Source organism: Oncorhynchus tshawytscha, linkage group LG05 (genome assembly GCF_018296145.1).
Source record: "Oncorhynchus tshawytscha isolate Ot180627B linkage group LG05, Otsh_v2.0, whole genome shotgun sequence".
In the NCBI taxonomy this organism is placed as follows: Eukaryota; Metazoa; Chordata; class Actinopteri; order Salmoniformes; family Salmonidae; genus Oncorhynchus; species Oncorhynchus tshawytscha.
Genome location: NC_056433.1, coordinates 54893103 through 54921017, shown reverse-complemented (window position 1 = coordinate 54921017; position 27915 = coordinate 54893103). Strand labels below are relative to the sequence as shown.

General features: G+C 43.1%; 1 protein-coding gene and 1 long non-coding RNA gene across 5 annotated transcripts in view; one reads left to right on the top strand and one right to left on the bottom strand.

Moving 5' to 3' along the window:
• Positions 1-9187: 9187 nt before the first annotated feature.
• On the bottom strand, positions 9188-13052 carry LOC112251801. Of its 3 annotated transcripts, none has more exons than XR_002953717.2 (4): positions 12640-13052; positions 11583-11736; positions 9736-9847; positions 9188-9595 (listed from the first exon to the last, which is right to left on the bottom strand). It is a non-coding gene; the product is annotated as an uncharacterized LOC112251801 (long non-coding RNA). The 3 variants fall into 3 exon arrangements; XR_002953716.2 differs by having other exon boundaries at positions 11583-11691; positions 12640-13042; XR_006083446.1 differs by lacking the exon at positions 12640-13052 and adding an exon at positions 12490-12618 and having other exon boundaries at positions 11583-11691.
• Positions 13053-17532: 4480 nt separating this feature from the next.
• LOC112250984 (single-stranded DNA-binding protein 3) overlaps positions 17533-27915 on the top strand; it is a 134391-nt gene continuing 124008 nt past the window's right edge. For both annotated transcript variants that reach the window (XM_042322092.1, XM_042322093.1), the window contains exons 1-2: positions 17533-17708; positions 25934-26006. In XM_042322092.1, coding sequence (XP_042178026.1) covers positions 17653-17708; positions 25934-26006 — 129 coding nt within the window. In that variant the 5' untranslated portion in view covers positions 17533-17652. The remainder of the gene's footprint in view (positions 17709-25933; positions 26007-27915) is intronic.

Here is a 27915-nt window from a genome sequence, read left to right as displayed (position 1 = left end):
CAGTTTCATTTGTCCATTCAGCATGTCACTATGGGCGGGTGAGGTTCATTTGAGTACTTACCATCTGGCCTGGAGGTGACACGGTTAAAGGCAAACAAAGGGCACAATGCAAATAATGTAAATAGCCTTCTTCTTGCCCGTCTTTGTGACACAAGTCACTGGTTATTATCTGCCTCAGAATTATGTGTGTATGCTAATGAGCAGGCATGTGGATATGTAGGTCACATCAACCTATTTTCCACAAGGCTTACACCCCCCTCCTCCTCCTCTACATAACACAGATACAGTACACACACACACACAAACACACACACACACACACACACACACACACACACACACACACACACACATATTCTAGCGCACACTCCGCACAATCACACGAACAAGCACACACACATACACATGCAAGTACACACACACCAGAGGCGGCTGGTGAGAGGAGCTATAGGAGGATGGGCTCATTGTATTGGCTGGAATGGAACTGTATCAAACACATCAATCCACATGTCTGACTCTGTTCCATTAATTCCATTCCAGCCATTACAATGAGCTCGTCCTCCTATAGCTCCTCCCACCAGCCTCCTCTGACACACACACACACAAACACACGTACACACAAGTACACACACACACACAGTCAGACGGAAGCCCCTAAAACCTCTCCTTATTCCCTTGCTTCCTCAGATACCCATTTTTAGTTTGCACCAGTTCCACTGATGCTGGAGCAATGACTACCTTTGGCACACACCAGGATGCTTTCACACAGAGCAAAAAAAAACACTCTTGTGAAGCCTCCACCCCAGCGTGGGGCCCAGTGTTGCTGGTCCCACGGCTTCCCATGGTGTTATCTCAGCTTTTACTTTTTACTTTTCAAATCCTCGCAATGAGACGAGAGCATATTCCCCTACTTTTACCTCCCTGATTTATGTTATGAATGTGTCTGTAAGAGGAAAGGGTTCATATGAAAGGTTGTTTCCTGCAGAGTAACTACTGTAGATACAGAAGCTGCTTTTGTCATTTGAGCACCGAGCACAGATAAAGTACACTACATGACCAAAAGTATGTGGTCACCTGCTCATCGAACATCTCATTCCAAAATCATGGGCATTAATATGGAGTTGGTCTCCCCTCTGCTACTATAACAGCCTCCACTCTTCTGGGAAGGTTTCCACTAGATGTTGGAACATTGCTGCGGGGACTTGCTTCCATTCAGCCACAAGAGCATTAGTGAGGTCGGGCACTGATGTTGGGCGATCAGGCCTGGCTCGCAGTCAGCATTCCAATTAATTCCAAATGTGTTTGTTGGGGTTGAGGTCAGGGCTCTGTGCTGCCAGTCAAGTTCTTTCACACCGATCTCAACATACCATTTCTGTATGGGTCTCGCTTTGTGCAAGGGGGCATTGTCATGCTGAAACAGGAAAGGGCCTTCCCCAAACTGTTGCCACAGAGTTGGAAGCACAAAATTGTAAAAAAATGTATTGTATGCTGTATCATTAAGATTTCCCTTCACTGGAGCTAAGGGGCCCAAACCATGGAAAACAGCCCCAGACCATTATTCCTCCTCCACCAAACTTTACAGTTGGCACCATGCATTCGGGCAGGAAGCGTTCTCCTGGCATCCGCCAAACCCTAATTTGTCCGTCGGAGTGTCAGATGGTGAAGTGTGATTCATCGCTCCAGAGAACGCATTTCCACTGCTCTAGAGTCCAATGGCGGCGAGATTTAGACCACTCCAGCCGATGCTTGGCATTGCGCATGGTGATCTTAGACTTGTGTGCAGCTGCTCAGCCATGGAAACCCAATGACAGCACTTACAGTTGACCGGGGCAGCTCTAGCAGGGCAGAAATTTGACGAACTGACTTGTTTCAAAGGTGGCATCCTATGATGGTGTCACGTTGAAAGTCACTAAGCTCTTCAGTAAGGCCATTCTACTGTCAATGTTTGTCTATGGAGATTGCATGGCTGTGTGCTTGATTTTATACACCTGTCAGCAATGGGTGTGGATAAAATAGCTGAATCCACAAATTTGAAGGGGTGTCCACATAATTTTGTATTTATATTGTATATCCATGCAATGGTCTGTGTAAGATGCTGGTCTTATCCTTGAATTCTATTTATGGATGTATTTTGTTTAATCTTTTTTTTTTAAACACTCCACAGTCTCCACAGTCTGGATCACAAAGCGCAATTGTCATCCTGTTGTGTAGGTGTTTGTAAAAAAAAAAGCTATTTACTTTAAAGAGCATTAGTCATATCAGAGCTCTGGCTGGATAATAATGTTGCTTGCTTCCCTCCCAGCCTTTCATACCGTCCTTTTGTTGACCCCCGCTTTGCATCACATGCACTTTAGTCAAGTTAGTCCAGTACAAGCAGCGGAATACTTCTGTACACCAAACAGCAGCCATCTCTTCCCATTGTCTTCACTACTGTTTTCATACACAAACATGTCATTTAAAAAAAATGTCAATGTTGGTCATGTGTGTACAGAATCTACCATTCAAAAGTTTCCAAAATATCCATCTAGGCAATGTAGAGTATGTGCTATTATTGTATGTGTACTGTAATAAGCTGTGTAAGGACGTATGTAGGACATGTTCCTGGTCCATGCAATAACATTAAAAACATGAATATAATACCATACAGACTTGATTGAAGCTGAGAATGACCCCTGTCTGTTTGTATGGGATGGATGGGTTACAGTATATGCTGGTGAACAGTGAGGATGAATGGCAAAGGCAGAGTGCCAATTTAATACCAGTGCTCTCTGTAGGACAGTAGTAACAGACAAGAGTCTATCCTTGACTCCCTGGTGTGACAACCCCCATTATCCGTCTGCTAAAAAACGGAATCTGGAAACCCTTCCCCCTTCACACACACGCACACACACTCACCCTTCCGGGCACTGGGAGGTCATAGCACTCTATGCTGGCAGCGGTGTATAGGGCGCATGGGAGACAAGCAGTAGAGACAGCCATGGTGGTGGGGAATGTATGCACGCGCGTGTGTGGGCACGTGTGCTGGCAAGTGTGGTCATGTGTATGTTTTGGAAGAGAGAGGGTCAGAAACAGAGAAAGAGGCAGCGAGGAGGAAGAAAAAGAGGGGGGTGCAGAGAGAGAAAGAAGGGGGAAAATTGGCACCATTCACATCTTGTGGGTTCTACAGAGGCATTTTGGATGCTGGTTGCCTTTTTGCCAGTGATGCAATTTACCATGCCTCTGTACCTACCATGCTACATGTTTTACCAGTGCTCCTTATCAGACTCTGACTGCGGTTTGCCATGGCCCTCCAGGTCCGGCTTATGTGCGTCTGAGCATTTCGGCAGCACAAAGCTTATTGAAGGAACAGGCAGAGCCACAAACGCTGCCACATTCAGAGCTGCTATTGTGGTCTGCTTTCTGTGAGCATTGAGATGGTAATTCCACTCTGTCTGAGAGAAGAAATGCCAATATACTTGGGGGAACAGCCTGGAATAGTCTAATGGTTAATGGCTTTTGAGCAGGCATGGGACATGTTCACTGTATGGAGCAGGAAGTCGGTTTGCAGTCCCCATCTAACACAGGGGCAGGAAGCCACAATGGAAAACACTGGAAATTCTTCCTCCCAAATATCACAGAAAATAACAAGGGTCTTTTGGCATCATTACTGCAATGTTTCCTGAGAGCAGCCAAAGTAGCAGTCCATATGGTGTTATTCACTCTCTCCAACAAACAAACCAAACTATCTCTCCCAAACCCCATCTCTCCTTTCCTCTGCTCTCCTCTCCTTCTCCATACTCCTATAGTAAACGGATTGGAAAACGGCAGTGGAATACAGTCATCAATAACATGAACCTCCTTCCTCAGACTGTGAGAGGGTAGAACCTCTCACTAACACACACAGCATCTGTGTGTGTCTGTGTGCATGCACGTCTGTGTGTGTGTGTGTATGTCTTTGTGCATGTGTGTTTGTGTGTGCATGTCTGTGTTTCTGTGTGTATGTGTGTGTGTGTGTGTGTGTGTGTGTGTGTGTGTGTGTGTGTGTGTGTGTGTGTGTGTGTGTGTGTGTGTGTGTGTGTGTGTGTGTGTGTGTGTGTGTGTGTGTGTGCGTGCGTGCGTGCATGCATGCCTGCGTGTGTGTATATGTGTTTGTGCATGCATGTATGCAAGTGTGTGTGTGTGCTGTGGTGGGGCTGTGGCACTTCCCACAGAAAGAAAACACATGAGAACATTACCACTGCTGCGGCTGCCTCTCTGCGTCTCTCCCCGGTCCGGCTCTCTTTGCCTCTTAAAGGAACAGGCGGCAGCTTGGCGAGCAAGTGGAGGAGCTACCGTGACACCCAGCACTCTGTACCACAGCACGCAGTACACAGTGTGCCAAGCAGCTCCCAGGCCTCCTGTTCAAGATACAACAGTGCCAATGGCTTTCACATGGAGGGGGCGGATGGACGGGCGATGTTTAGAGTGAGGTACCACAGATGAACTTGGTGACCAAGACAAACCAGATAATCAAATCAAATCAACCCAAGAGGAGGGGAAGACTGGTCCACATCTGGGTTTATAGGCTGCACCATGGTATTATATAAGACATGCTTAGGGCATTAAACACCACTTAAAGAAACAGCGTATTTACAGATAGCCTATTGTCAGATATTTTCCTGGTTACATACAGTAGATGGGACCAGGGTTGGTATTTAGGCCTTAGGTAGCGATGTACTTACTGTATACTGTAGATCGGTAGTGACATCTGTGGTGAAATGGTCCTATCAACATCTTCTGACTTCTTAATCCAATCAGCAAGAGAATATCAGTCCAGAGATAATTCAGCCCAATCTGGCTCCTATTGTACTGTGTCTGTGTGGCTGAATCCACAATTGATAGATTTTTTTAGTCTGTCATCATATGTTGTTAACAGAATGATAATTCATACTTTTTTACATGCACTGTTACCCCAAGTGTTGTACTTGATCGGCACTTGATTCAATGAATCCTGGGAATCTTGAGTATGTCACCAAGTATGTGCACTTATATTTTTAAAGGATAGTCTACATAAACTTGAGCATGTCTGACAGTACGCCTGAATATGCTGTTTAAAGCTTGAATCCTTAATGGTGAAACATCCACGTCCATTTGTGATATTACAACAACAAAGAAGTTACTGCAAATAACGAACACCGTCTCTTCCCCTCGGACATCATTGCATGCGGGATAGTACTGCACAATACAGTATAAACTGCAATTGTTTTTACCAAGCTGCACAACGATCCTCAACTCGGCAACAGAAACAATAACAATGGTGGGGGAGCGGCCAGTGGGACTGTTTCCCTTCTGCGGATTCCATCATTTAAGGCCTCAGGTTTGTAGTTTTACAAGCACAAAAAGGAATCAGAGTCTCGTAAGTGAAGGAGAGAGAAGGATCAGGGCGCCATTTATGAGTCAGAGCTGAGTCAGAGGATAGCAGGGCGGAGGTTTCAGTACTGCCCTGTGTTTGGTTGTTTTGGGTTGTTCTCCCTCTTTCTGGCCCCAAAAGAGGCCGCAGCACCAAACATACATACATACACACACACCCCCCCCCTCATCGGCCCCAGGGACACTCCTAAGGCAGGTGCTGAGAATCGGGAGAAAAGCATTCATTGGCTCTGCATTAAATTATTCAACCTGTGATTAATTATCATTTGGCCCCACAATGGCAGGAGCTGGGGGAATTCCTCTGCTGGACGGCAAGCTATTGTTTTTTTATTCCAACTCAGTCGAATATTTGGGAATACAAATCCTTTCCAATAGTGCACCTTCGCACACCACAAGGACACACTGCACTGTTGAAATGGTTGCTACACTACACGTATCCATTGTGTTTCTATTGACATTGTATAACAAAGATATAACATGTTTACTACAGAGGAAGGTTGCTCTGTGCAGGGTGGTGGTCTATGAAGGTTATTGTTACCACATCAAGACAATAAATAATTGAGCATGAGTAGTTCCACCCCCAGCCACTTCTTAAAGATGGAGTCAGAATTGAGGTATTCAATTAGATCATTAGATGAAACTGTCAATGGGGGAGGGGGGGGCCAGTTAACTTTTTAGGTTTCAGTTGAGGTTGCTCAACATGCAAGGGTACAACTCGCCACATTATGTACTTTCTCTTCACTCCCCTTTTGACGTCCTCCCAACATCAGCCTCAGCCAGGGCTTTAAAGTTCAACCATTTTGGCCGCATGCTGCTAAATATTTTGCTGTGCTACCTGGAATTTTTATTTCGGAGCACCAGTGCGGCTAGAAAACAATTACCCAGATAATAACTGTTGTAATGATTAGGCATTGCTCTACTGTTGTTTCCGAGTGCCCTAGAGAATAAAGCGAATGCATATTAGTTAACATCATGGTTGCACCTTTACTACAGCGAAAATGGCTTGCTTCTAGCCCAAATGGTTCTATGAAAGCTATGACCCATATTACTGGCGCAATTATTTTTCTTCCTGTGGTGGATTGGCGGCCTACATTTTACATCTATAAACCATGTCAAATAAAATCTATGTTTATTTGTTGCATGCACTGGTTACTTACAAGCTCTTCCTCAACAATGCAGTGTTTAATATTAAAGGTAAGAAAATAGAATATCCAGAATCACGCCCTGAACCAATGGCTCTCTATGGTGTCGTAGGTCAGAGCGTGACTAGGGGGTGTTCTAGCTCAATATTTCTATGTTGGTGTTTTGTATGGTTCCCAATTAGAGGCAGCTGGTAATGGTTGCCTCTAATTGGGGATCATATTTAGGTAGCCATTTTTCCCACCTGTGTTTGTGGGATATTGTTTTGTGTTTGTGCACCACTACTTTCACATTTTTGTTATTGGTTTATTGTTTTTGTTTAAAGTTTCACCGTAATAAAGATGTGGAACTTAAATCACGCTGCGCCTTGGTCCGCTCATTACGACGATCGTCACAAGAATAGGATCTTAAAGAGAACAGAATCAATATTAGGTCAGATATATAGAAACACACGAGACGTAAAACACATGAGAATAGAGCCCCACAGTGGACATGTCATAGTACCCATGAAACCTAGCGGTCAAACACAGAAATGGTTCCAATCGTTTTTCCACCATCCATTTCATCCATTGTGGATTTCATAAACACTTCAAATAAGGGATGTGTTTCGTGTAGGCTTACCCTGGCGGTGACGTTTTGATAATCGTGTAAATCTCTCTCAGACAAGGTGACTTTAATCAATATATTCGGCTCGATTTAATCTCAGGTTTGAACATTCTAATTAGCATCAAAGTAGACTTCATGCAAGAGTAAACATCTCTTTACTCCGGCACATCATGTCTGGCTGACACCTTTTCTGTCACCTAACTAGCTACTAGCTACGATCCAAAACAAAATAAATATTGAACATTTTAATTTACTGTCGTCGGCCAGCCTGTCCTCCTGATTCCACCCCCAGTCCAACGGCCAGTCGAAGCAAGCCAACCAGGACTTAGAGACGACTCTTCGCTGCCTAGTCTCCGCCAACCCTACCACCTGGAATCAGCAACTGGTATGGGTTGAGTACGCTCGCAACACCCTTCCTTGGTCTCTTGCCCTTCGAGTTTTCCTTGGGATATCAGCCTCCGCTCTTCCCCGAGCAAGAGGAGGAAGTCAGCAATCCCTCTGCCCAGATGTTCATCCACCGTTGTTGCCATACCTGGAAGAGAGCCCGGGCCGCTCGGTTGAAGATCACTTCCAGGTATAGGAGACAAACGGATCGCCACCGGACCTCTGCTCCACACTATCACTACCCTCTGGGTGGAATCCCGTAAACTTTCCCCCGTTCCATCGGCCCGATCCCCATCTCTAGAGTCATTAGCCCCACTGCTGTTTGTCTTTTGTTACTTCGTACCCTCCATATTCACCCTACTTGCCATGTGTCTAGGATTAAGCCTGTGTCTCACAGCCCTTTATCTTCTGTTTCCAGGCCCAACCCTCTTCCCCATGTCATCGATGGCCATCCGGCGTACACGGTGAGATGCCTCCTGAGTGTTTGACTATGGGGCAGGGGTTTCTAGTATCTGGTTGACTGGGAGAGTTACGGCCAGGAGGAGAGGTGCTGGGTCCCCGCTAGAGACATCCTGGACCCAGCCCTCATCGCCAGCACCCCGGTCATTTTCCCCTGTGTATTTATACCTGTGTTCTGTTTGTTGCCAGTTCGTCTTGTTTGTCAAGTCAACCAGCGTTTTTGTGTCTCAGCTCCTACTTTTCCCAGTCTCTTTTTCTCACCCTCCCGGTTTTGACCCTTGCCTGTCCTGACTCTGAGCCCGCCTGCCTGACAACTCTGCCTGCCGACCTGTACCTTTGCCCCACCTCTGGATTATTGACCTCTGCCTACCCTGAGCCTGCCTGGCGTCCGGTACCATTGCCCCACCTCTGGTTTACTGACCCCTGCCTGCCTTGACCTGTCTATTGCCTGCCCCTGTTGGATTATTAAACCATTGTTCATTTGACATTGTCTGCATCTGGGTCTTACCTTCATACCTTACCTTCATACCTGATAGTTCCATATTTAATGTAACTAATATTTGTCTTGGTCTTGTACAGAATACTATCCTAGTAGCAGTCAGATATTTATAATGTGCCATGAATACTAGGCAGGTTTACTAGCAGCCTACCCTTATTTTTACCAGATCCTCTTCTGCTGCAGCTGATAGAGGTCTTTATTTAATCCCTTATAATTTCTGCCAACTATATGACAAGGTGAAATCTTTTTCAATTCATGGTGTCAGAATGCAGTGCTGTATTAAACAATTCAGAACTAACTTGTTGACATATTCTGTTCAAAGCCAGATTAACTCATTATACAATGTATCCAAAACCCTGAATGAATAGGCAGATGTATTTGACATGAATGCACCTAGTCACCCATCAATCACATCAAACACCTGAACTCTAACAATTACATTGTTTTAAATAAATCAATAGTAAAAAATGTATACATATGCCTTTTATACATAACATATACACATCTGAATATAGGTAAACATAAAATGATTTATTCATCAATGCCATAAATGTGGGACATTGAAGAGCACCATGTGAAATATTATTACTATCTGAGAGCGCACAGATTCTTCTGCTTTTTCATTATAGGAATTAGACCAGAACAAATAACACAAAATGTAAAACAGCATATTGGGATTTTTGGTGGGTGAGTTACAAATGGAGAAACAACTGGATGTGTAAGGTAGGTTTAATGTAAAAGGACTGCATTACACAGGTGAAAAAAAGGTAGCAAGAACAGTATAACACAACATTTTTAAATGCGTTCCTGAGTGTAGATGTTATCCAATCAGGAGAAGAACAAGTGAAGGAAGCAGCATATGGAAAATGGGTGAAGGTAAGGAGGGTTTACAGAGCTAAGATGGAGAGTTCCAAAGTGTCCAAAGTTGAGGGACTATAAAAGACAGTGCGGAATAAGGGGTACCTAGAGAGATGCTTAGCTATGGTTTAAACATAAAATGTTTCTGCACCCCTTCTAGGTCGATGTCACAAATATCCAGTCCATGTCCAGTCATACTCAGGGTCCCTCACGTCATTCCGTCTCAGTTGCATCATTGAAATCGTGGTCATCATGGTGTGTCTGTGAATCCCAACATTAAAGACAGCATTTCCACAAACTTAGCCATAAACAATACAATTTAAGCATAGAGGACAACATTTTGTTGACAAAATGGTGGTTTACACTATGTTTACTGTGTGTGAATGATGGAAGAATCTTACCCTGGTTGTAGGCCCATTTGAGTGTGTGGTGTCCCTTAGGCCTGAACATCAACCAGTACTGGGACCGTTGGAGACGTGGGATGCTTTCTCTCAAAGTGCTGCTTGAATGCATCTATGAAGGCCAAGTACAAAATGGAGGAAGTTAACAGTCTGTGGCTTTTGATTGAATTCAAGTTGACACGATTGATAAACTAAGCAATACAATGCAACAAGCTACTACAATTACAGATGAAGTCGGAAGTTTACATACACTTAGGTTGGAGTCAAGAAGACTTGTTTTTCAACCACTCCACAAATTTCTTGCCAAAACTATAGTTTGTTAACAAGTCGGTTAGGACATCTACTTTGTGCATGACACAAGTCATTTTTCCAACAATTGTTTACATACAGATTATCTCACTTATAATTCACTGTATCACAATTCCAGTGGGTCAGAAGTTTATATACACTAAGCTGACTGTGCCTTTAAACAGCTTGGAAAAATCCAGAAAATGATGCCATGGCTTTAAAAGCTTCTGATTGACTCAAATGATGTCAATTAGCCTATTGGTGGTATACCTGTGGATGCATGTCTGGGCCTACCTTCAAACTCAGTGCCTCTTTCCTTGACATCAGGGAAAAATCAAAAGAAATCAGCCCAAAAAATTGTAGACCTCCACATATCTGGTTCATCCTTGGAAGCAATTTCCAAACGCCTGAAGGTACCACGTTCATCTGTACAAACAATAGTATGCAAGTATAAACACCATGGGACCACACAGCCGTCATACCACTCAGGAAGGAGACGCATTCGGTCTCCTAGAGATGAAAGTACTTTGGTGCGAAAAGTGCAAATCAATCCCAGAACAACAGCAAAGGACATTGTGAAGATGCTGGAGGAAACAGGTACAAAAGTATCTATATCCACAGAAAAACGCATCCTATGTCGACGTAACCTGAAAGGCCGCTCAGCAAGGAAGAAGCCACTGCTCCAAAACCGCATTAAAAAAGCCAGACTACGGTTTGCAACTGCACATGGGGACAAAGATCGTACTTTTTGGAGAAATGTCCTCTGGTCTGATGAAACAAAAATAGAACTGTTTGGCCATAATGACCATCATTATGTTTGGAGGAAAAAGGAGGCGGCTTGCAAGCCGAAGAAGACCATCCCAACCGTGAGGCACAGGAGTGGCAGCATCATATTGGGGGGGGGAATTATGTTGATATATTGAAGCAACATCTACAGACATCAGTCAGTAAGTTAAAGCTTGGTCGCAAATGGGTCTTCCAAATGGGCAATGACACCAAGCATACTTCCAAAGTTGTGGCAAGATGGCTTAAGGACAACAAAGTCAATGTATTGGAGTGGCCATCACAAAGCCCTGACTCAGAACCAAGGAGGCCTACAAACCTGACTCAGTTACACCAGCTATGTCAGAAGGAATGGCCAAAATTCACCCAACTTATTGTGGGAAGCTTGTGGAAGGCTACCCAAATCGTTTGACCCAAGTTAAACAATTTAAAGGCAACGCTACCAAATACTAATTGAGTGTATGTAAACTTCTGGCCCACTGGGAATGTGATAAAAGAAATAAAAGCTGAAATAAATCATTCCCTCTACTATTATTCTGACATTTCACATTCTTAAAATACAGTGGTGATCCTAACTAACCTAAGAAAGGGAATTTTTACCAGGATTAAATGTCAGGAATTGTGAAAAACTGAGTTTAAATGTATTTGGCTAAGATGTATGTAATCTTTTGACTTCAATTGTACGGTATGAAAGACTGTACCACATAGGGCAATACAATAGCCTACACTTGGAAAGGAACCTGAAGGTACATACTGTACCAACCAATACTACTCACCAGACACAAGGCAGGTATGGACCAGTGCTGCCTTGACTGCAGACTTCTGGTTTGCAGAAGCTCCCTTCTACTTAGCAGCCGTCGCCATGGCATCAGTCAACAACTTCAACTTGAGTGGCACACATGTTATTTATCAATTCCCCCTTAATTATACCTCAAAAACAAACGTGTGAATACCAATTAATTTAAACCCCACCATAGCAGGTTGAACTAAATAAGGTTACATAAACCTGCCTACTAGTTATACTAATGATCTGCTGTCCAGAGGGTAACAGCAAAAACAATGTTTTCCTGCAGTAAACTAAGCACACTGTTCACTCAAGAGAGGATGATAATCAGTCCATCTCTGAAACCTCTCAAAAAGCCAGACTGAAATAATACACCTAGCTAGGGGAGCTACAAGTCAAGTAGTACATGAAGTAGGCAACCCACCCCTCACGCACAAACAATTTTAATTGTATTTAACTAGGCAAGTCCTTACAATGACAGCATACCCCAGGCCAATTGTGCGCTGCACTATGGGACTTCCAATCACGGCCGGATGTGATGCAGCCTGGATTCAAACCAGGTACTGCAGTGACGCCTCTTGCACTGAGATGCAGTGTCTTAGACTACTGCGCCACTCGGGGCCCAAACATTCACCATCTAAGTTAGCTAGGCAGTTAACTAGCAAGCTAGACTCTTGGTTTTCTAAAAGCCAAAGAAAGCTAAAATCGTTTTTATGAATTTTCTCATGCATTTCAATGGCTAGACAAATAGACGGCTAATGTTATGAGCTAGCTAGGTAGATAACAGGCCTTTTCAATTCAAAACTTTCCGAGACAGTTCACAGAATTGTCCATTTAAACAACTTTTGCAAATGTATTAATTACAAAATGTAGCTAAAATTAAAGGGAAAGGGGGATACCTAGTCAGTTGTACAACTGAATGCCCTCATCTGAAATATGTCTTGCGCATTTAACCCCTCTGAATCAGAGAGGTGCGGGGGACTGCCTTAATCGACATCCACGTCTTCGGCGCCCGGGGAACAGTAGATAGTTAATCCTGAGATTCTTACCTTTGCCTCGATTCGGCAGTCTCGTCCAGATCATCATGGCTCTGAGGAGTGACGGGAAGCTTGAGACAGACATTTGTTGTTCTTTATGATAGCCACATTAGCATTTAATTTTGGGGGGGTAAATAGAAGAAAATATGTTGATTAAAATCACCTTGTCCGAGAGACATTTACACAGTTATCAAAACATCACGCCAGGCTAAGCCTACACGAAACACAGCCCTTATTTTAAGTGTCTCTAAATTCCCCAATGGAAGAAATGAATGCTGGAAAATCGATTGGCACCATTTCCGCGTTTGACCGCTAGGTTTATGGGTATTATGACTCGTACTGTGATAGACAATGTACACAATATATACAAGGTCAGAACCAGAATCATCAATGTGCAGGGATACAGTGGGAGAAGGGGTAGATATAGTTCCTTGTAAAAGTATTCATCCCCCTTGGCATTTTTCCTATTTTCTTGCATTTCAACCTGTAATTTAAATTGATTTTTATTTGGATTTCATGTAATGGACATACACAAAATGGTCAAAATTGGTGAAGTGAAATTTTAAAAATGACTTGTTTAAAAAAAATGCTAAAAATGTAAAATTGGTGCGTGCATATGTATTTACCCCCTTTACTATGAAGCCCCTAAATAAGATCTGGTGCAACCAATTACCTTCAGAAGTCACATTATTAGTTAAATAAAGTCCACCTGTGTGCAATCTAAGTGTCACATGATCACAGTATATTGACACCTGTTCTGAAAGGCCCTAGAGTCTGCAACACCACGAAGCAAGGGGCACCACCAAGCAAGTGGCACAAGAAGACCAAGAAGCTCTCTAAACAGGTCAGGGACAACGTTGTGGAGAAGTACAGATCAGGGTTGGGTTATAAAAAAATGACCAAAACTTTGAACATTCCATGGAGCACCATTAAATCCATTATAAAAAAATGGAAAGAATATGGCATCACAACGAACCTGCCAAGAGAGGGGCGCCCACCAAATCTCACAGATCAGGCAAGGAGGGCATTAATCAGAGGAAACAAAGAGACCAAAGATAACCCTGAAGCAGCTGCAAAGCTCCACAGCAGAGATTGGAGTATATATCCATAGGACCACTTTATGCCATACACTCCACAGAGCTGGGCTTTACAGAAGAGCGGCCAGAAACTCCCCAAACATATGGAAGAAGGTACTCTGGTCAGATGAGACTAGAATTGAGCTTTTTGGCCATCAAGGAAAACCCTATGTTTGGTGCAAACCCAACACCTCTCATCATCCCGAGAGTACCATTCCCACAGTGAAGCATGGTGGTGGCAGCATCATGCTGTGGGGATGTTTTTCATCGGCAGGGACGGGGAAACTGGTCAGAATTGAAGGAATGATGGATTGCGCTAAATACATGGAAATTCTTGAGGGAAACCTGTTTGTCTTCCAGAGATTTGAGACTGTGACGGAGGTTCACAGTCCAGCAGGACAATGACCCTAAGCATACTGCTAAAGCAACACTCAAGTGGTTAAAGGGGAAACATTTAAATGTCAAGGAATGGCCTAGTCAAAGCCCAGAACTCAATCCAATTGAGAATCTGTGGTATGACTTAAATATTGCTGTACACCAGCGGAACCCATCCAACTTGAAGGAGCTGGAGCAGTTTTGCCTTGAAGAATGGGCAAAAATCCCAGTGGCTAGAATTCCCAAGCTTATAGAGTCATACCCCAAGAGACTTGCAGCTGTAATTGCTGCAAAAGGTGGCTCTACAAAGTATTGACTTTGGGGGGGTGAATAGTTATGCACGCGCAGGTTTCTTTGTCTTATTTCTTGTTTGTTACACAATAAAAAATATTTTGCATCTTCAAAGTGGTAGACATTTGTGTAAATCAAATGATACAAACCCTCCAAATATCAATTTTAATTCCAGGTTGTAAGGCAACAAAATAAAGAAAATGCCAAGGGGGTGAATACTTTCGAAAAGCCACTGTATGTGCATGTGGGAAAGGGTAAAAGTGACTGAGCAGCAGGATAAATAATGATGATAATAATAATAATAATTGTAGCAGCAGCATTTACTGTATATGTGATTGTGTGTGTGTGTATGTGTGATTGTGTGTGGTGTCACACAACCACATACAGAGAGAACAGTCCATGGCTGGTGTGGCTGAAGTCTTTGGCAATATTCCAGGTCTTCCTCAGACACCACCTGGTATAAATGTCCTGGACGGCTGGGAACTCGGCTCTAAATGATGCACTGGGCCATCCGCACAACACTCTTGCAGTCGAGGGCGGTGCAGTTGCCATACCAGGCTGTGATGGATTGGTGAGGATCTGAGGGCCCATGCCAAATCTCTTCAGGGTTTGTGCCCCTCCCCTCTCCACCCCACCACCCCACACCCTGTTTCCTGTAGTCCACGATCAGCTCCTTGGTCTTTCTGACATTGAGGAAGAGATTGTTGTCCCGGCATTACACTGACAGATCTCTGACCTCCTCCCTGTAGATTGTCTCATCGCTGTCGGTGTTCAGGCCTACCAACGTTGTGTCATCAGCAAACTGAATGGTGTTGGAGTCGTGCGTGGACACAGTCATGGGTGAACAGGGAGTAAAGGAGGAGACTAAGCACACACCCCTGGGGGGCCCCCTTGTTGAGGGTCAGCGTGGCGGAGGTGCTGTTGCCGACGTTCACCACCTGGGATCGGCCCATTAGGAAGTCCAGGACTCAGTTGCAGAGGGAGGTGTTCAGTCCCAGGGTTCCTATTCAAGGCAGTATCCAAATTAGAGTGGGTCCAGGGTATCTGGGTTGATGTCGTTGATGTCAAATCAAATCAAATTGTATTTGTCACATGAACCGAATACAGCAGGTGTAGACCTTACTGTGAAATGCTTACTTACATGCACTTAACCATGACGTTCAATTGCACTTCATAATTTCAGATGTGGATGCTATAGGACTATTGTCATTTAGGCAGGTTACCTTAGAGTTCTTGGGAAAACGAACAAGTGTGGTCAGCTTGAAACATGTTGTGATTGCAGACTGGGACAAGGAATGGTTGAAAATGTAAATGAAGATGCTTGCCAGCTGGTCTGCGCATGTTCTGAGGAAGCCTCTTGGTATTCTGCCTGGTCATGCGGCCTTGCCAGTATTAACCTGTTTAAAAGGGCTGTTTTAAAACAACTTGCGGGCCAATTTTTACTTTTTGTTCAGTCATGTTACCTAGTTAGCTAACAACCTGCTAACTTTACTATAAGTATAGAGTTTCTAAACCTAGAATACCAACAGCTCGACACTTCTGGGAATGCTTCTCGAAGCAGACTCAACAGATCAGACAGAGGTTTGGGAAGTCAATGGGAGAAGTGAAAAATTCTTCCTTCGTTGTTAATTTTCTCAAGATTTAAAGGCACATCTAGTTTTGAGTCAATGCCAAAAAGTAGCTGTACATGTTATTACTCCAACTTGGTGAAAGTAACAAACTGACACGTTTTCATTTTCGTCAAAAACAACTTTATATCGAAGAAGTGCCTTTGATTTGATGGCCTACACATGCGTAGTTCGGCGCGAGACGATCTAGAGACCGATTACATGTTTCTGGCATGAGCTTAGCTAACCAACGTCGCCATGACATTGCCTACAAGCGTGATCAGGGATTTATTTTGGAGAAGCAATTTCTAGGCATCTTCATACAATCTTTGCTAGTAGGCTATATCCGAACATTTGGGGGCACAGAAAGAAAGGAAAAGGAATAGCTTCCTCAATGATCATAGCAATTAATGAATGTCTGATCTCTTGCATGTCATCATACACGTGATGTTCTTAAAGAGGCAGTTTACAATATTCTATGTAATGCATCTCAATAGGAAAATAATGCTTTTACACAATGGAGAAACCTAATATGCCCAACAATAGGCATATTTACATCCTCAGTAAAGATATTACAAATCTGTGACTCAGTTTTGATGCACAGTACTTAAACTGATACATTTTGTGGAGACTGACTTGTTATTTTCACATGTTTTAATGCTGGCTGTAGCCTTTCACACAATGGTCAGTTTGGCTATTTGTATAATTCAATTAGCTACCGTGAAATGTATTTGTCCAGCCCCTCACCTCCCTAGGACTGCTCAGTAAATTAAGTCATCATTGGAGTGCAGCGAAAATGGGCTTGAGCCTTTGGTCAATCCAGTAGACCCCTTTTGAATGTATGATCTGAGAAATGTAAACCATCAGCTGACAGTGAAATGTAGTACACAAAGCTCATGTACTCTCCCAGTTAGTGAGCACAATCCATTTGTTTCTCTTTCAGGGACTGAACATTTAAGAAGTCTGCATAGGTCTGAGTGAATGACCTCTCAAAATAAAGCTTGCTATAGTCTACCCACTTTTCTCAGACATGTTCTCGTCTGAATCGTAGTTATTCATCGCGAAACCTAGACATTTATTTGTATTGATTATGATGATACATGTCTTACGTATGTTACCCATAGTAGTCTCCTTTTTTCCCAGTCAGAATTATAATGCTGAGAGCTCTCTAATGGATATATTATTCAGTTCAGTCCATTCATTGTAACCTGGTAGAAAAAAGAGACATCTATAAAGTAAATACTTTTTGTATCATGGTCAGACAAAGTTGCCATTTTGAACATTTATATTCAAACAAGTACGAAGGCCTTAAGCTGAGGGCTTCAGTTAGTCTGTTTTTCACATCTCAATCTCTTACATGTTTCTGAGGTCAGTAAACAAGAAGAGTGTGCGTTCCCCTTTAAGAAGCCCCTACCATTCCATAGCGGAGGGAGTAAGAATACATTCTCGAACAGCGGTTAAGAGGGGAAAAAATCCACCAGCGGTCTGTTTCAAGTCCCCCAATAGAAACTGTGCCTGATTTGTGGCCAATGTTGGAGATGTAAAAAAAAAAAAAAAAAAAAAAAAAGGAGGGGGAGGAAAAACACTAAAGGGGTAGCTATGGAGATAGAACGTTTTCCTGGCTGCTTTCTTTGACAGGTGTTGAGAGGGGTAAAAGTCTTAAAACAGAATCCAGCATGTACGCCAAAGGTAAAGGAGCTGTCGTCCCTTCCGATAGTCAAGCGAGAGAAAAGTAAGTGAATTATGCACCATTTAAGAGTTTTACATGGTTAAAAGGAAGCTCCAACTTTCTAAACTATAGCTACCATAATTTAAAGGTGTGTACAGTACTCGCTCGCTCTCCTGAGTGTTGTTTACCCCTGCCGTGGCACGTCTCTTTAACTTTTTGTCTTGTTAGTTGCACTTTCTCGTTCTTTTAGATTATATTTCTTACAAAATTCTCGCACGTTTGTAAACGCAACGCACGGACGAGTTGTTCTGTCTTTTGTAGCTATGTTTCATTTGGGGTTCCAAATGTGTAGCTTTCTGGAATTTAAAGATATAATGTAGCGCGCATGCAGCGATTGCATGAAGTTACAGAATTGCTACTGCGAAAAAACATTTTCTTCTTGAGATTCTATTTTAAAATATTGAATATGTCTGATGCCTTTCTAGATGGAGTTGCATTGACGCGGACTATCACATTGTTTGAATGTGTAAAGTTTTTGAGACGTTACGAGGGACTATTTCAAAATGCAATCGACCCGTACAGAAGGTCTACTAGATATCTTCTAGACGTCTATGCTACATGTTTTCTTACCATATTCGTGTTTATTAAGGACTTGTGCAGGACATCCCACATGAGCAAATGACGAGGACTTTGTCTTGTCTGTTAAATGAAACCTGTACCTGTCTTTAGTTATACCTACATTAGCGGACTAAACTCCACTCCATGGTAAAGGAAGTTTCTACATACGTAAACTTTTTTTAAGCAATGTGTCATCTATGTTGACGTGTTACTGAAACATGTTTAGATTCTATAATATATATATATATATATATTATTACATTATCTCTGTCCTTTTAATTAAATATTTTGTGTCACTATGATGCTTTGAATATTAATAACTGCTATATCAGAGTTCAAACGAATATTTTATCCTCTTTAGGGGTAAGCAGAGATATTGCCACAACTTTTAAAATGTCAGATGAGCGATTTTGATCATGAATGAAGACTGCTTTAAACCAGTGCTTTACACGAAGGCTACATCTTATGTACTTTGTTGCTTTCCATGCTACACAAACTATTGTGTAGGGACTCTGACAAGAGTAGCACCGCTTCCTTCATGGTACAGCATGATTCCAAGAAGGTTGTGATATGAGAAACACTTTGTTACATATTTACCCTTCACAGACGGTGTAACCGATGACTGACACACAATTATGAACAGAGTTTCTTGTCCCAAGATCACAGTGAATACTGTGGATACGATTAGATCAAGGCGGCTGGATAGCTAAGCTATCGCATGTTGCTTTTTTCTTCTCATATATGAATAAATACTTCTTAAAAAATAACCTCTTTTCAAACTTTTGGGGGCATTTGCTGCTCAGCCAGATGTTAGAATTATATTATGTAGTTAGTGTTCATTGAAAAATATTGAAACTTACTTGCCTAAGTTTCATTCATCCTATTGCTGACTGTGTGGGGATCCTCATGATGAGTATTACTTGTAGGCTTCAGGTCTGTGTCTTAATTTCAACCAAATTTGAATGGCAGACTCTCTCCGTTAGAGAAAATCTTTCCTGTGTATTGACAAACGGCGGCAGCATTGTGTGCTGAGGGAGTATGAATCCTAACTGAAAACAATTCCATGTGGTTCATGTACCAATACAGCAAGAATAAAAAAAATTGAATGGGCATGTGATGCCCATATATTCCCTGATTTAATTATATGGAATCCTTTTAAAAACTTGTGGAGTCCTACATATGCATCTTATTTGTTTACAGTCAAAGGCAGATCCATTAGACACAAGTGCTCTTAAAATGGAGTGTTAACAGAATATTTCCTCACTTAGTAATACAGAGACATACAGTAGAACAATATTCCCTCCACCCCTTTAAGTTTTACCTTGAAGTTAAATGAAGATACAGTTGTCCTGTATGTCCTTTGTCTTGTTGTATGTACCATCCCACACAAGAAGTTTCACTCACAAGAAAAATGAAGTTATTTGATTGATTAAGAAGTGAACCCCCTGGCACCGTCCTCTGCATGTGTGTGTTCGGTCTCTGTGTGTGTTCTTAGAGTCCGGTAAGCAGGTGATGGCCAGTGTGAGGATGCACTTACCTTCTCACCTAACTAATGACTCTGCCATGCACCATGAGGCAAATGCATGTTTCTCTTTCCACTATGGTTAGTCAGGACGCTACCGATGTTGTCTGAAGTCTTGTTAGATTAACTGTTACTTAATTTTGAAATTGAAATGAAAGACCTATATGGTCTCTCTCTGTGCTGGTGGAGGTCCTCCATTTCTCACCAACATGTTTAGAATGCTTTCTGGTTTAGGTACAGCACAGGGGAGACCGTAGAGTAAAGGTGTCTAGTACAGAAACACTGATGGAGCAGATGGAAGTTATCAAGTGCACCAAGAATGGGTAGGGTATAATGGCTTATCAAAACCTTGGAGGACTCTAGAAGAATAAAGACAACCGGAGTTCGGTAACTTATTTTCTTTTTTTTTCAAAAAATTCTACAAAATCACTAACATTTTAATCTGATGACTGATGACTGTGTCATTCAAGGAAGTGCTCGACCTAGAGTTCAAGAGAGATGTAAAGAATGGAAGAGATGTTTGTTTACCTGTCCTTGAGGAGAAGCGTCAGATGCCCGTGGAAAAATTTAGAACAGGAACTCGTGCCCTTGTGACGAGAAGAATTAATTCCATCACACTCACTCTTTCTGCACTTGATTTAATTTGATTTCCACAGGGTTGAAACAGAGGCTCCAACATTAATATGACCTTATTGTTTGTTAATTACAACGTCATTGAAATGGGCTGAGGAACCTGTTATCACAGGGCCCTTCTATGGAATTCATCAAATTCAATGTTTCTCATCATGATGCAGTAGTCGGATGTGCATGACCCTGTCACACTTTGTAGTCTTTAATTTTAAGGCAATGCATACTCTATACATATAGGTTCGGCCTATAAGACATTTCTATAATATTCAGAGGATAAGTGAATATCTTGAACAAAGTGTTTGCTTCGAATGTGTTTCTTTACATCCACACCCTCCCCTATATTCGCATGGAGTTTAATAGAGTTCTTGAGGTCTGAATGCACAGTTTTGATATCACACAGATGGCCCTGCCGTATGCATTTTGGACTTTTGAGAATGACATTTAAGAACCATGTACTCAACGAATGCAAAAACATGCCACTATTTTGTGATGAACCTCTTATTTTCTCTGGTTTGCTTTGAATGAATATGCTCCTATTCAGAGGTGTCAACAGTCAATTAATTTGGTGCACTGATGCATCCGCACATATTTGTTAGCTTTCTCACTTTTGAAATAAGTGAGACAGTATAAATATTGAGGCTACGTGCGTGAAGTCAGTATTCAGGTTGGTCACGGCACAGACAAACTCATGAAGTTTTAAGTGTATTCTGTTGATTACACTGGCCCACACATTATATAAATGTTATAGCGACCTGATACCTTTTTAAGTCTTATGTGGCTGATTTATTAAGTATAGACCGTGTGCAGTGGTCCAAATCACTGTTATTTCAATACACTAGTAGTACATATTCATTATTACCTGATAACAATATCTATTCGCTGCTTATTCCATTTATAAACCATGTCTGCTTGGTATCCTGATGGTTTTCTATCTTTCTCATAGAATCAAACTTTCATTGAAATGAATCAATTTCCCCAAAATGAAGACTCTCGGGTTAGAATACAATGGCGTCCTTTCAAGCGGAGCATGTCCATAATTGTGGAGTCAATTTAGCTCGAGGCTAGCTCCTGGTAAAGAGACAGATGACTTTGGCAATGGGAATCCATTTAAGTTTTTTAAGTTGAAGTGTGTGGATTAACCCATGGCTGGTTTAAGACATGCGTGTGTACAGTCTTTTGTCACTGTTTTGTGTCTGCAACAAATGGTCGTCAGTGTAAAAATGTTAATCTTAGGCTACCGGTTTATGAGATGAAACTAACACTTGGAGAATGAAATGCTTCCAGAGGTGTCCTTTTAATCTATGCATCCTTCTTTGCTTACAAGACATGCCAGTAGTCATCAACTTGCGATCATGATCTTAATTCCTCTAGGCCTAGGCTTTTGTGAAACAAGGGAAAAACTAAAAGGGCATTAGTAATTATATCAGTTTTCATATCTTTCATTCACCCCAACTCCCTTCTCCATCACTTCTCATGCATACCTTATCTAAACAAGCCCATGCATACCTTATCTAAACAAGCCCATGCATACCTTATCTAAACAAGCCCATGCATACCTTATCTAATCAAGCCCATGCATACCTTATCTAAACAAGCCCATGCATACCTTATCTAAACAAGCCCATGCATACCTTATCTAATCAAGCCCATGCATACCTTATCTAATCAAGCCCATGCATACCATATCTAATCAAGCCCATGCATACCATATCTAATCAAGCCCATGCATACCTTATCTAATCAAGCCCATGCATACCTTATCTAATCAAGCCCATGCATACCTTATCTAACCAAGCCCATGCATACCTTATCTAATCAAGCCCATGCTCTCGCTGCTGAATTATTTACATCAAGACAGGAAAGTTAATTTGCTAACTGTCTGTGCTTTAGCTGGCTAAACTTGGCAGAGGTGCTTTCATGTCTTGCAGGAGCGTAGTCTGATAGCCTGGGGTGGGATGTCAGGAGTGTACCTTGGATGAGGTGGAAGATCTCCCCTTGAAGTGTGGACACAGTGTAAAACTCTGGGCTGACTGTGGAGCAGGGGCTGCTGACTGTGGAGCTGCTGACTGTGGAGCAGGAGCTGCTGACTGTGGAGCAGGGGCTGCTGACTGTGGAGCTGCTGACTGTGGAGCTGCTGACTGTGGAGCAGGGGCTGCTGACTGTGGAGCAGGGGCTGCTGACTGTGGAGCAGGGGCTGCTGACTGTGGAGCAGGGGCTGCTGACTGTGGAGCAGGGGCTGCTGACTGTGGAGCAGGGGCTGCTGACTGTGGAGCAGGGGCTGCTGAGGAGCAGGGGCTGCTGACTGTGGAGCAGGGGCTGCTGACTGTGGAGCAGGGGCTGCTGACTGTGGAGCAGGGGCTGCTGACTGTGGAGCAGGGGCTGCTGACTGTGGAGCAGGGGCTGCTGACTGTGGAGCAGGGGCTGCTGACTGTGGAGCAGGGGCTGCTGACTGTGGAGCAGGGGCTGCTGACTGTGGAGCAGGGGCTGCTGACTGTGGAGCAGGGGCTGCCTCTAACGTTAGTCACTACAGAGAGGATCAAACTAAACCACCCACTCAACAGTAGTTCTCTAACTGAGAGAAGTCTACTGGTCTCTTGTCTCCTAACCTTTCCACAGCATGTAATTTGTATGACCATTATCCATGATGATGGGGTTTCAGTGGCCTCAGAGCTCTTTAGCTGGAGTCTGGCACGGAAGAGAGCAGTGGGTTAGAGGGGTGGACTGGACCAGCAGAGCAATGGATTAGGATGTTGAGATTTTTCTTTAGGCACCTGAGACATCACTAAAAATGACAAAGAAGATGACCCAGCACCACTCTTGATACTCAGGGGTTGTGAATATGTTATTATGGAGATGTTCCCTTTGGGAGGTCAGAGGACATGGCGCTTGTGTGTGTCAGATGGAGTCTCATTTCAGAGAAGGTTTTTGTATGAACGTATGCCTTGTGCTTGGTGTCAGTGCTCTGTCTGTCTCCTGTCATGTGTGGCCCTAGGGTCTCCACTATGGTCGTTATCCTGTAGATCTCCCTTCTCCCATCACACCATCACACAGTTGTCTTAACGCCTAGCAAGTTCTCTCTCGATCTCCTTCCCTCTGCTGACGCCATCTCTACCTGCTCAGGGAGAGTCTCCACAACCCTCTTCCCTTGGCGGAGTTACTCAGTGCTACTGACAGTGCAACAAAAGGTGTCCCCCGAAGCCAGGATTGAATGAGTGTTTTTAAATAATGCATTAGAACAGGGGCAGGTGCCCATCACCAGGGCACAGAACCCCTCAGATCATACCATTGTAGCCATGAAAATTTCATCAGGGCACTCATGGGAATTTCTGTTGGATCCAGTTCAGTGTGGACCAGCTTATAGAAGCCCACGCATGCCGCTGGGTATTACAAACAGCCATGAGGGAGTCTTCTTACATTTTACACCAGCCGCCTCCCCTCTGTACCAGGAACCTGACAAGTTTTCAGACTGGGAGAGCACAGGTACTTCCTGGTTAAAGGAGCGCTTCGTTTTTTGACTGGTTTCATTCAGAGCACATTCCCAGAGCTCAGTTCTCATTGGCTGGTTTGAATTAAACTCAGTTGAGACCTGATTACAAACGCCACCAAGCATTTTCAGTGTTACCAGGTAGTGTTGCGTGGTGACACTCCCCTCTATGATGAGATGAGTATGGAAATATTCCAGCCAGTGGTTTTGCTCTACCGTGTCATTCATTTGAATATCATGCTATTACCCATAACCCGTTGTTCTGCCCATCCTTCTCTTCTACCGTCACCCTTGACCTACCCTCTAAGCCAGGGGTGCCAAACATACGGCCTTTGGGCCGGACCCGATGCTCTACACAGACTATCGGTAACATTTCAACTAAACTTAACAGTTGCCCTAACCTTAACCCATACCCTAACCCTTACTCTAAACCTAACCGTAACCTTAGCAAGCAGTTGCTTATCAACAGATAGTTGGTTAATAGTATGACCATCTGTAGAGCATCTACAGAAGGGCTACCCAAATAGAGTGTAAAAGAACATGTACAAAGCTGTGGATAGAGGATTTATAATTAAGTGTGACTCCGGACCTCGACACCCCTGCGGTAAGCAGTCACTCCAGCATAACAAATCCACAACCATAAAACAGACAGACCAGATAAAACACTGTGGCCATGATTGTGTTCGTTGTGTCCAGAACCATTTGTTTACACTAGATTACTGAAATGAGCAGTGAAATTAATACGTCTGATGTAACACTGAGAAATAATTAAGAAGATAGGTGTCCCCTTTAACTAATGTCTAACGTTAGTCAGAACTCTTTTTTTTTTTTTTTTTTTTTGAGTCCGTGGAAGAAATGTTTCCACGGTTTAAAGCTGGCATATCAAATGAATGATTACTTTGAGACGATGTCCCTTGTGCTTGGTTCAACATCCAGCACAAGTGTTTTTGAGACTCTGCTCCCAACAGTAGACTTAACCTAATGTGACCAAATTGACTTTTCTTTCTTTATTAAATTTTTTTCTCCCAATTTTGTGTTCTCCAATTGGTAGTTAGTCTTGTCCCATTGCTGCAGCTCCCGTACGGACTTGGGAGCGAAGGTCAAGAGACTTTGCATCCCCCCAAAAACGACCTAGCCAAGCTGCACTGCTTCTTGACACACTGCTCGCTTAAACCACTGCTCGCTTAAACCGGAAGCCAATCGCACCAATGTGTCGGAGGAAACACCGTACAACTGGCGATCGTGTCAGCGTGCATGCGCCCACCACAGGATTCGCTAGAGCACGATGGGACAAGGACATCCCAGCCGGCCAAACCCTCCACTAACCCGGACAACGCTGGGCCAATTGTGCGTCGCCTCATGGGTCTCCCGGCTGCGACGCAGCCTGGGATCGAACCTGGATCTGTAGTGACACCTCAAGCTCTGCAGTGTCTTAGACCGCTGCCCCACTCGGGAGGCCCTTTCCCTCTTAGTAGAGTGTGGGTTCATCACTAGTCCAGGAGCACAGGGAGCACAGTAATTGCCAGCACAGGCGGCTAAATGACAGTCATAACGATACCAAAAATGCACAAGGTAGTGTGGGTTGTCAGATAGTGTGACACAGACCCACGCTTGGCTGTCTCTGCTTTCCTCTTGTTTTCCTCAGCATCCGTGTTTAAAGGAGGAGCTCCGTGAACCACAGATGCTCTTTTTATTTTCTAGAGCCTCCCAATGGCTTCTTAGAGTCTGCATGTTATCTGGCTGTCATTGTGACAGTCTCTGGCTCCTACTGTAAATGTTAATACTGTGTAAATACAACAGGTCTGACCAAAAACACAATTGTATTTTATTACGACAAAGCCTGCGTTCTCCTGGTTAACCCCACTGGTCTGTAAGGAGAGATCCAGTACAAATGAATTTTTGACCTGAGCGCCAGTTGGACAGGCTGCCTGCTAGCCCGGGAGAGGGTGAGAGATTCTCCAGAGCGAGGAGGAGGGGATGGAGGAGGTGCGAGATGGACCCTCGACATTGACCTTTTTCTCTTTTGTTTTCCAGGTTAGCTTTATATGTGTACGAGTATTTGCTGCACGTCGGCGCACAGAAATCAGCACAGACCTTCCTGTCAGAGGTAAGAAATGGCTTTAGAAGAACTTCCTGAGGTGGACGGATGAATGGGATTCCTCTCCATTGTATAGCGAGGGATGGAATTTACATTAGCGGTAGCCCTGGGGTCAAGAACCAATTTGGTCGTCTCTGCTTTGTAATTGGATTACAAAGTTTTTTTTGTATACAATGATATGGATGTAGTGGGTCTAGACTAAGCTATAAGTTGATGAATAACAGCAGTATTAGTCTTAACATTTTTTTATTGTCCTTACAGAAATCTTGTCTGTTCTATTTGCGTTCCATATCAACACCTAGGCCATGCTCCTTCCTCTATTAGTCTGATAGCCCCTGAACTGTCAATGAGGTAAAGCCCATGTAATGTGGTGCATCCTCTTCCATATTGGACATCCTTCCTCCATAGTGTGGCCTAGTATTCAGGCCTTTGCCTCTCTTAACACCTTCACGCGTCAAGCTTGCTACAAGCTTCACTTGCATAGCTCTATGTGCAGGTCCATGCATTTCTAGACTCCCAAATAGCAGCGTTCATAAGGGGGCAATGACAGAGATTTTTCTGAAGTCCTCCCCTTTTGAGGTAGACAAAGAGAAATTGCGTTGAACTTCACCACTAAGCTCATTTGAAAGAGAACCAACTGCATATTTATTTAATAGCTAAGCCGACATGTTCTGAAAGTTTCGGTTTGATTAACATCGACTCGTTTTGTGCCTGCTAGTAGGCTGTAGGTTATTCTGCTAGCACTAACCTAACTTCCCACATCGTCCCCCATGTGAAATAATACCATTTATAAATCATTTGCCCTGGCAAATATTCTTATAGCCTACTCACCAATGTAACGTATAACATAATCCCAATTTGATATGCTGATTCAGTGTATTCGCTCCCGTGTCAGCAAAGCATCCAATGTCGTCATATCACGGAGAAAAGGTATATGGCTACCAGTTTTTTTTTTTTTTTTTTTTTTCCTGTTTTGAAGTAGTTACTTCTCAACAAAAATACATGTTTTGTGGGGGGATTCTAATAAGGCTACAATGTTTGGTCTGTTGTTTGAACAGTCGTTGAGACTGTATTTGGTTATCAATGCAGAATATGCTACTTTGATGCATAGCCTATAGATCAGATCAAGGAACCAAGTGACAACACTGCCCCCACGGCGCCGTAAGGAATTATATGGCACGTCTCAATTTTCAAGTTGCACAAAAGTGTGTAGAATGCTCCCGCCCTTTTTGTGACTGGAAAAACGACATTGCAACTACTGTGCTATGCTCCGTATCTACTGTCTCTTTAATGTGTGTAGACCCCTTTTTATACTGCTGACTAAATATTGTACCATTATGGCTGTGGAAGAACTTTACTGGCACGCAAATAATGGACTATATGGTATATAGTATAATATTATTTATATTATGTATCAGCTGTGCCTTTTCCCTAGGGTCAGGAGGTTTTCTCTGACCACTTAACTGGTGCAGGAAGCCATAACTAGGGCCATGAGTTTCCTTCCCAGGTTACTACTTCAGGACAAATTCCCGGCCCTACTTATACTGCTCTGTGTGCCTTCTGAAAAAGTTGGGTTAAACTCCAATATCCTCTCTGTAATAGCCTGGATGCTCATACTAGTCTATTTAACTCCTATATTATTTATCATTCATTTAACCAGCAGTGAGGGCTCTACTCACACCTTTGGAGTGGTGTATATGCTCATTTGGTTCATAACTGCTCTTTAACACTCCCATGTGTTAGAAGTCAGATGTAATATGTTCATTTAGATGGATGAATGTGTACAATTGGTTAATAATAATAATGTTCTTAACCCCCGGACCTGCTAAAGTGAATTTTTTTTCAAGTGCAATGAAAGGTTGTGATTTTTTTCTCATGATTTATTTCATATAAAAAAATAAAAAACTCTGGCCCCTGT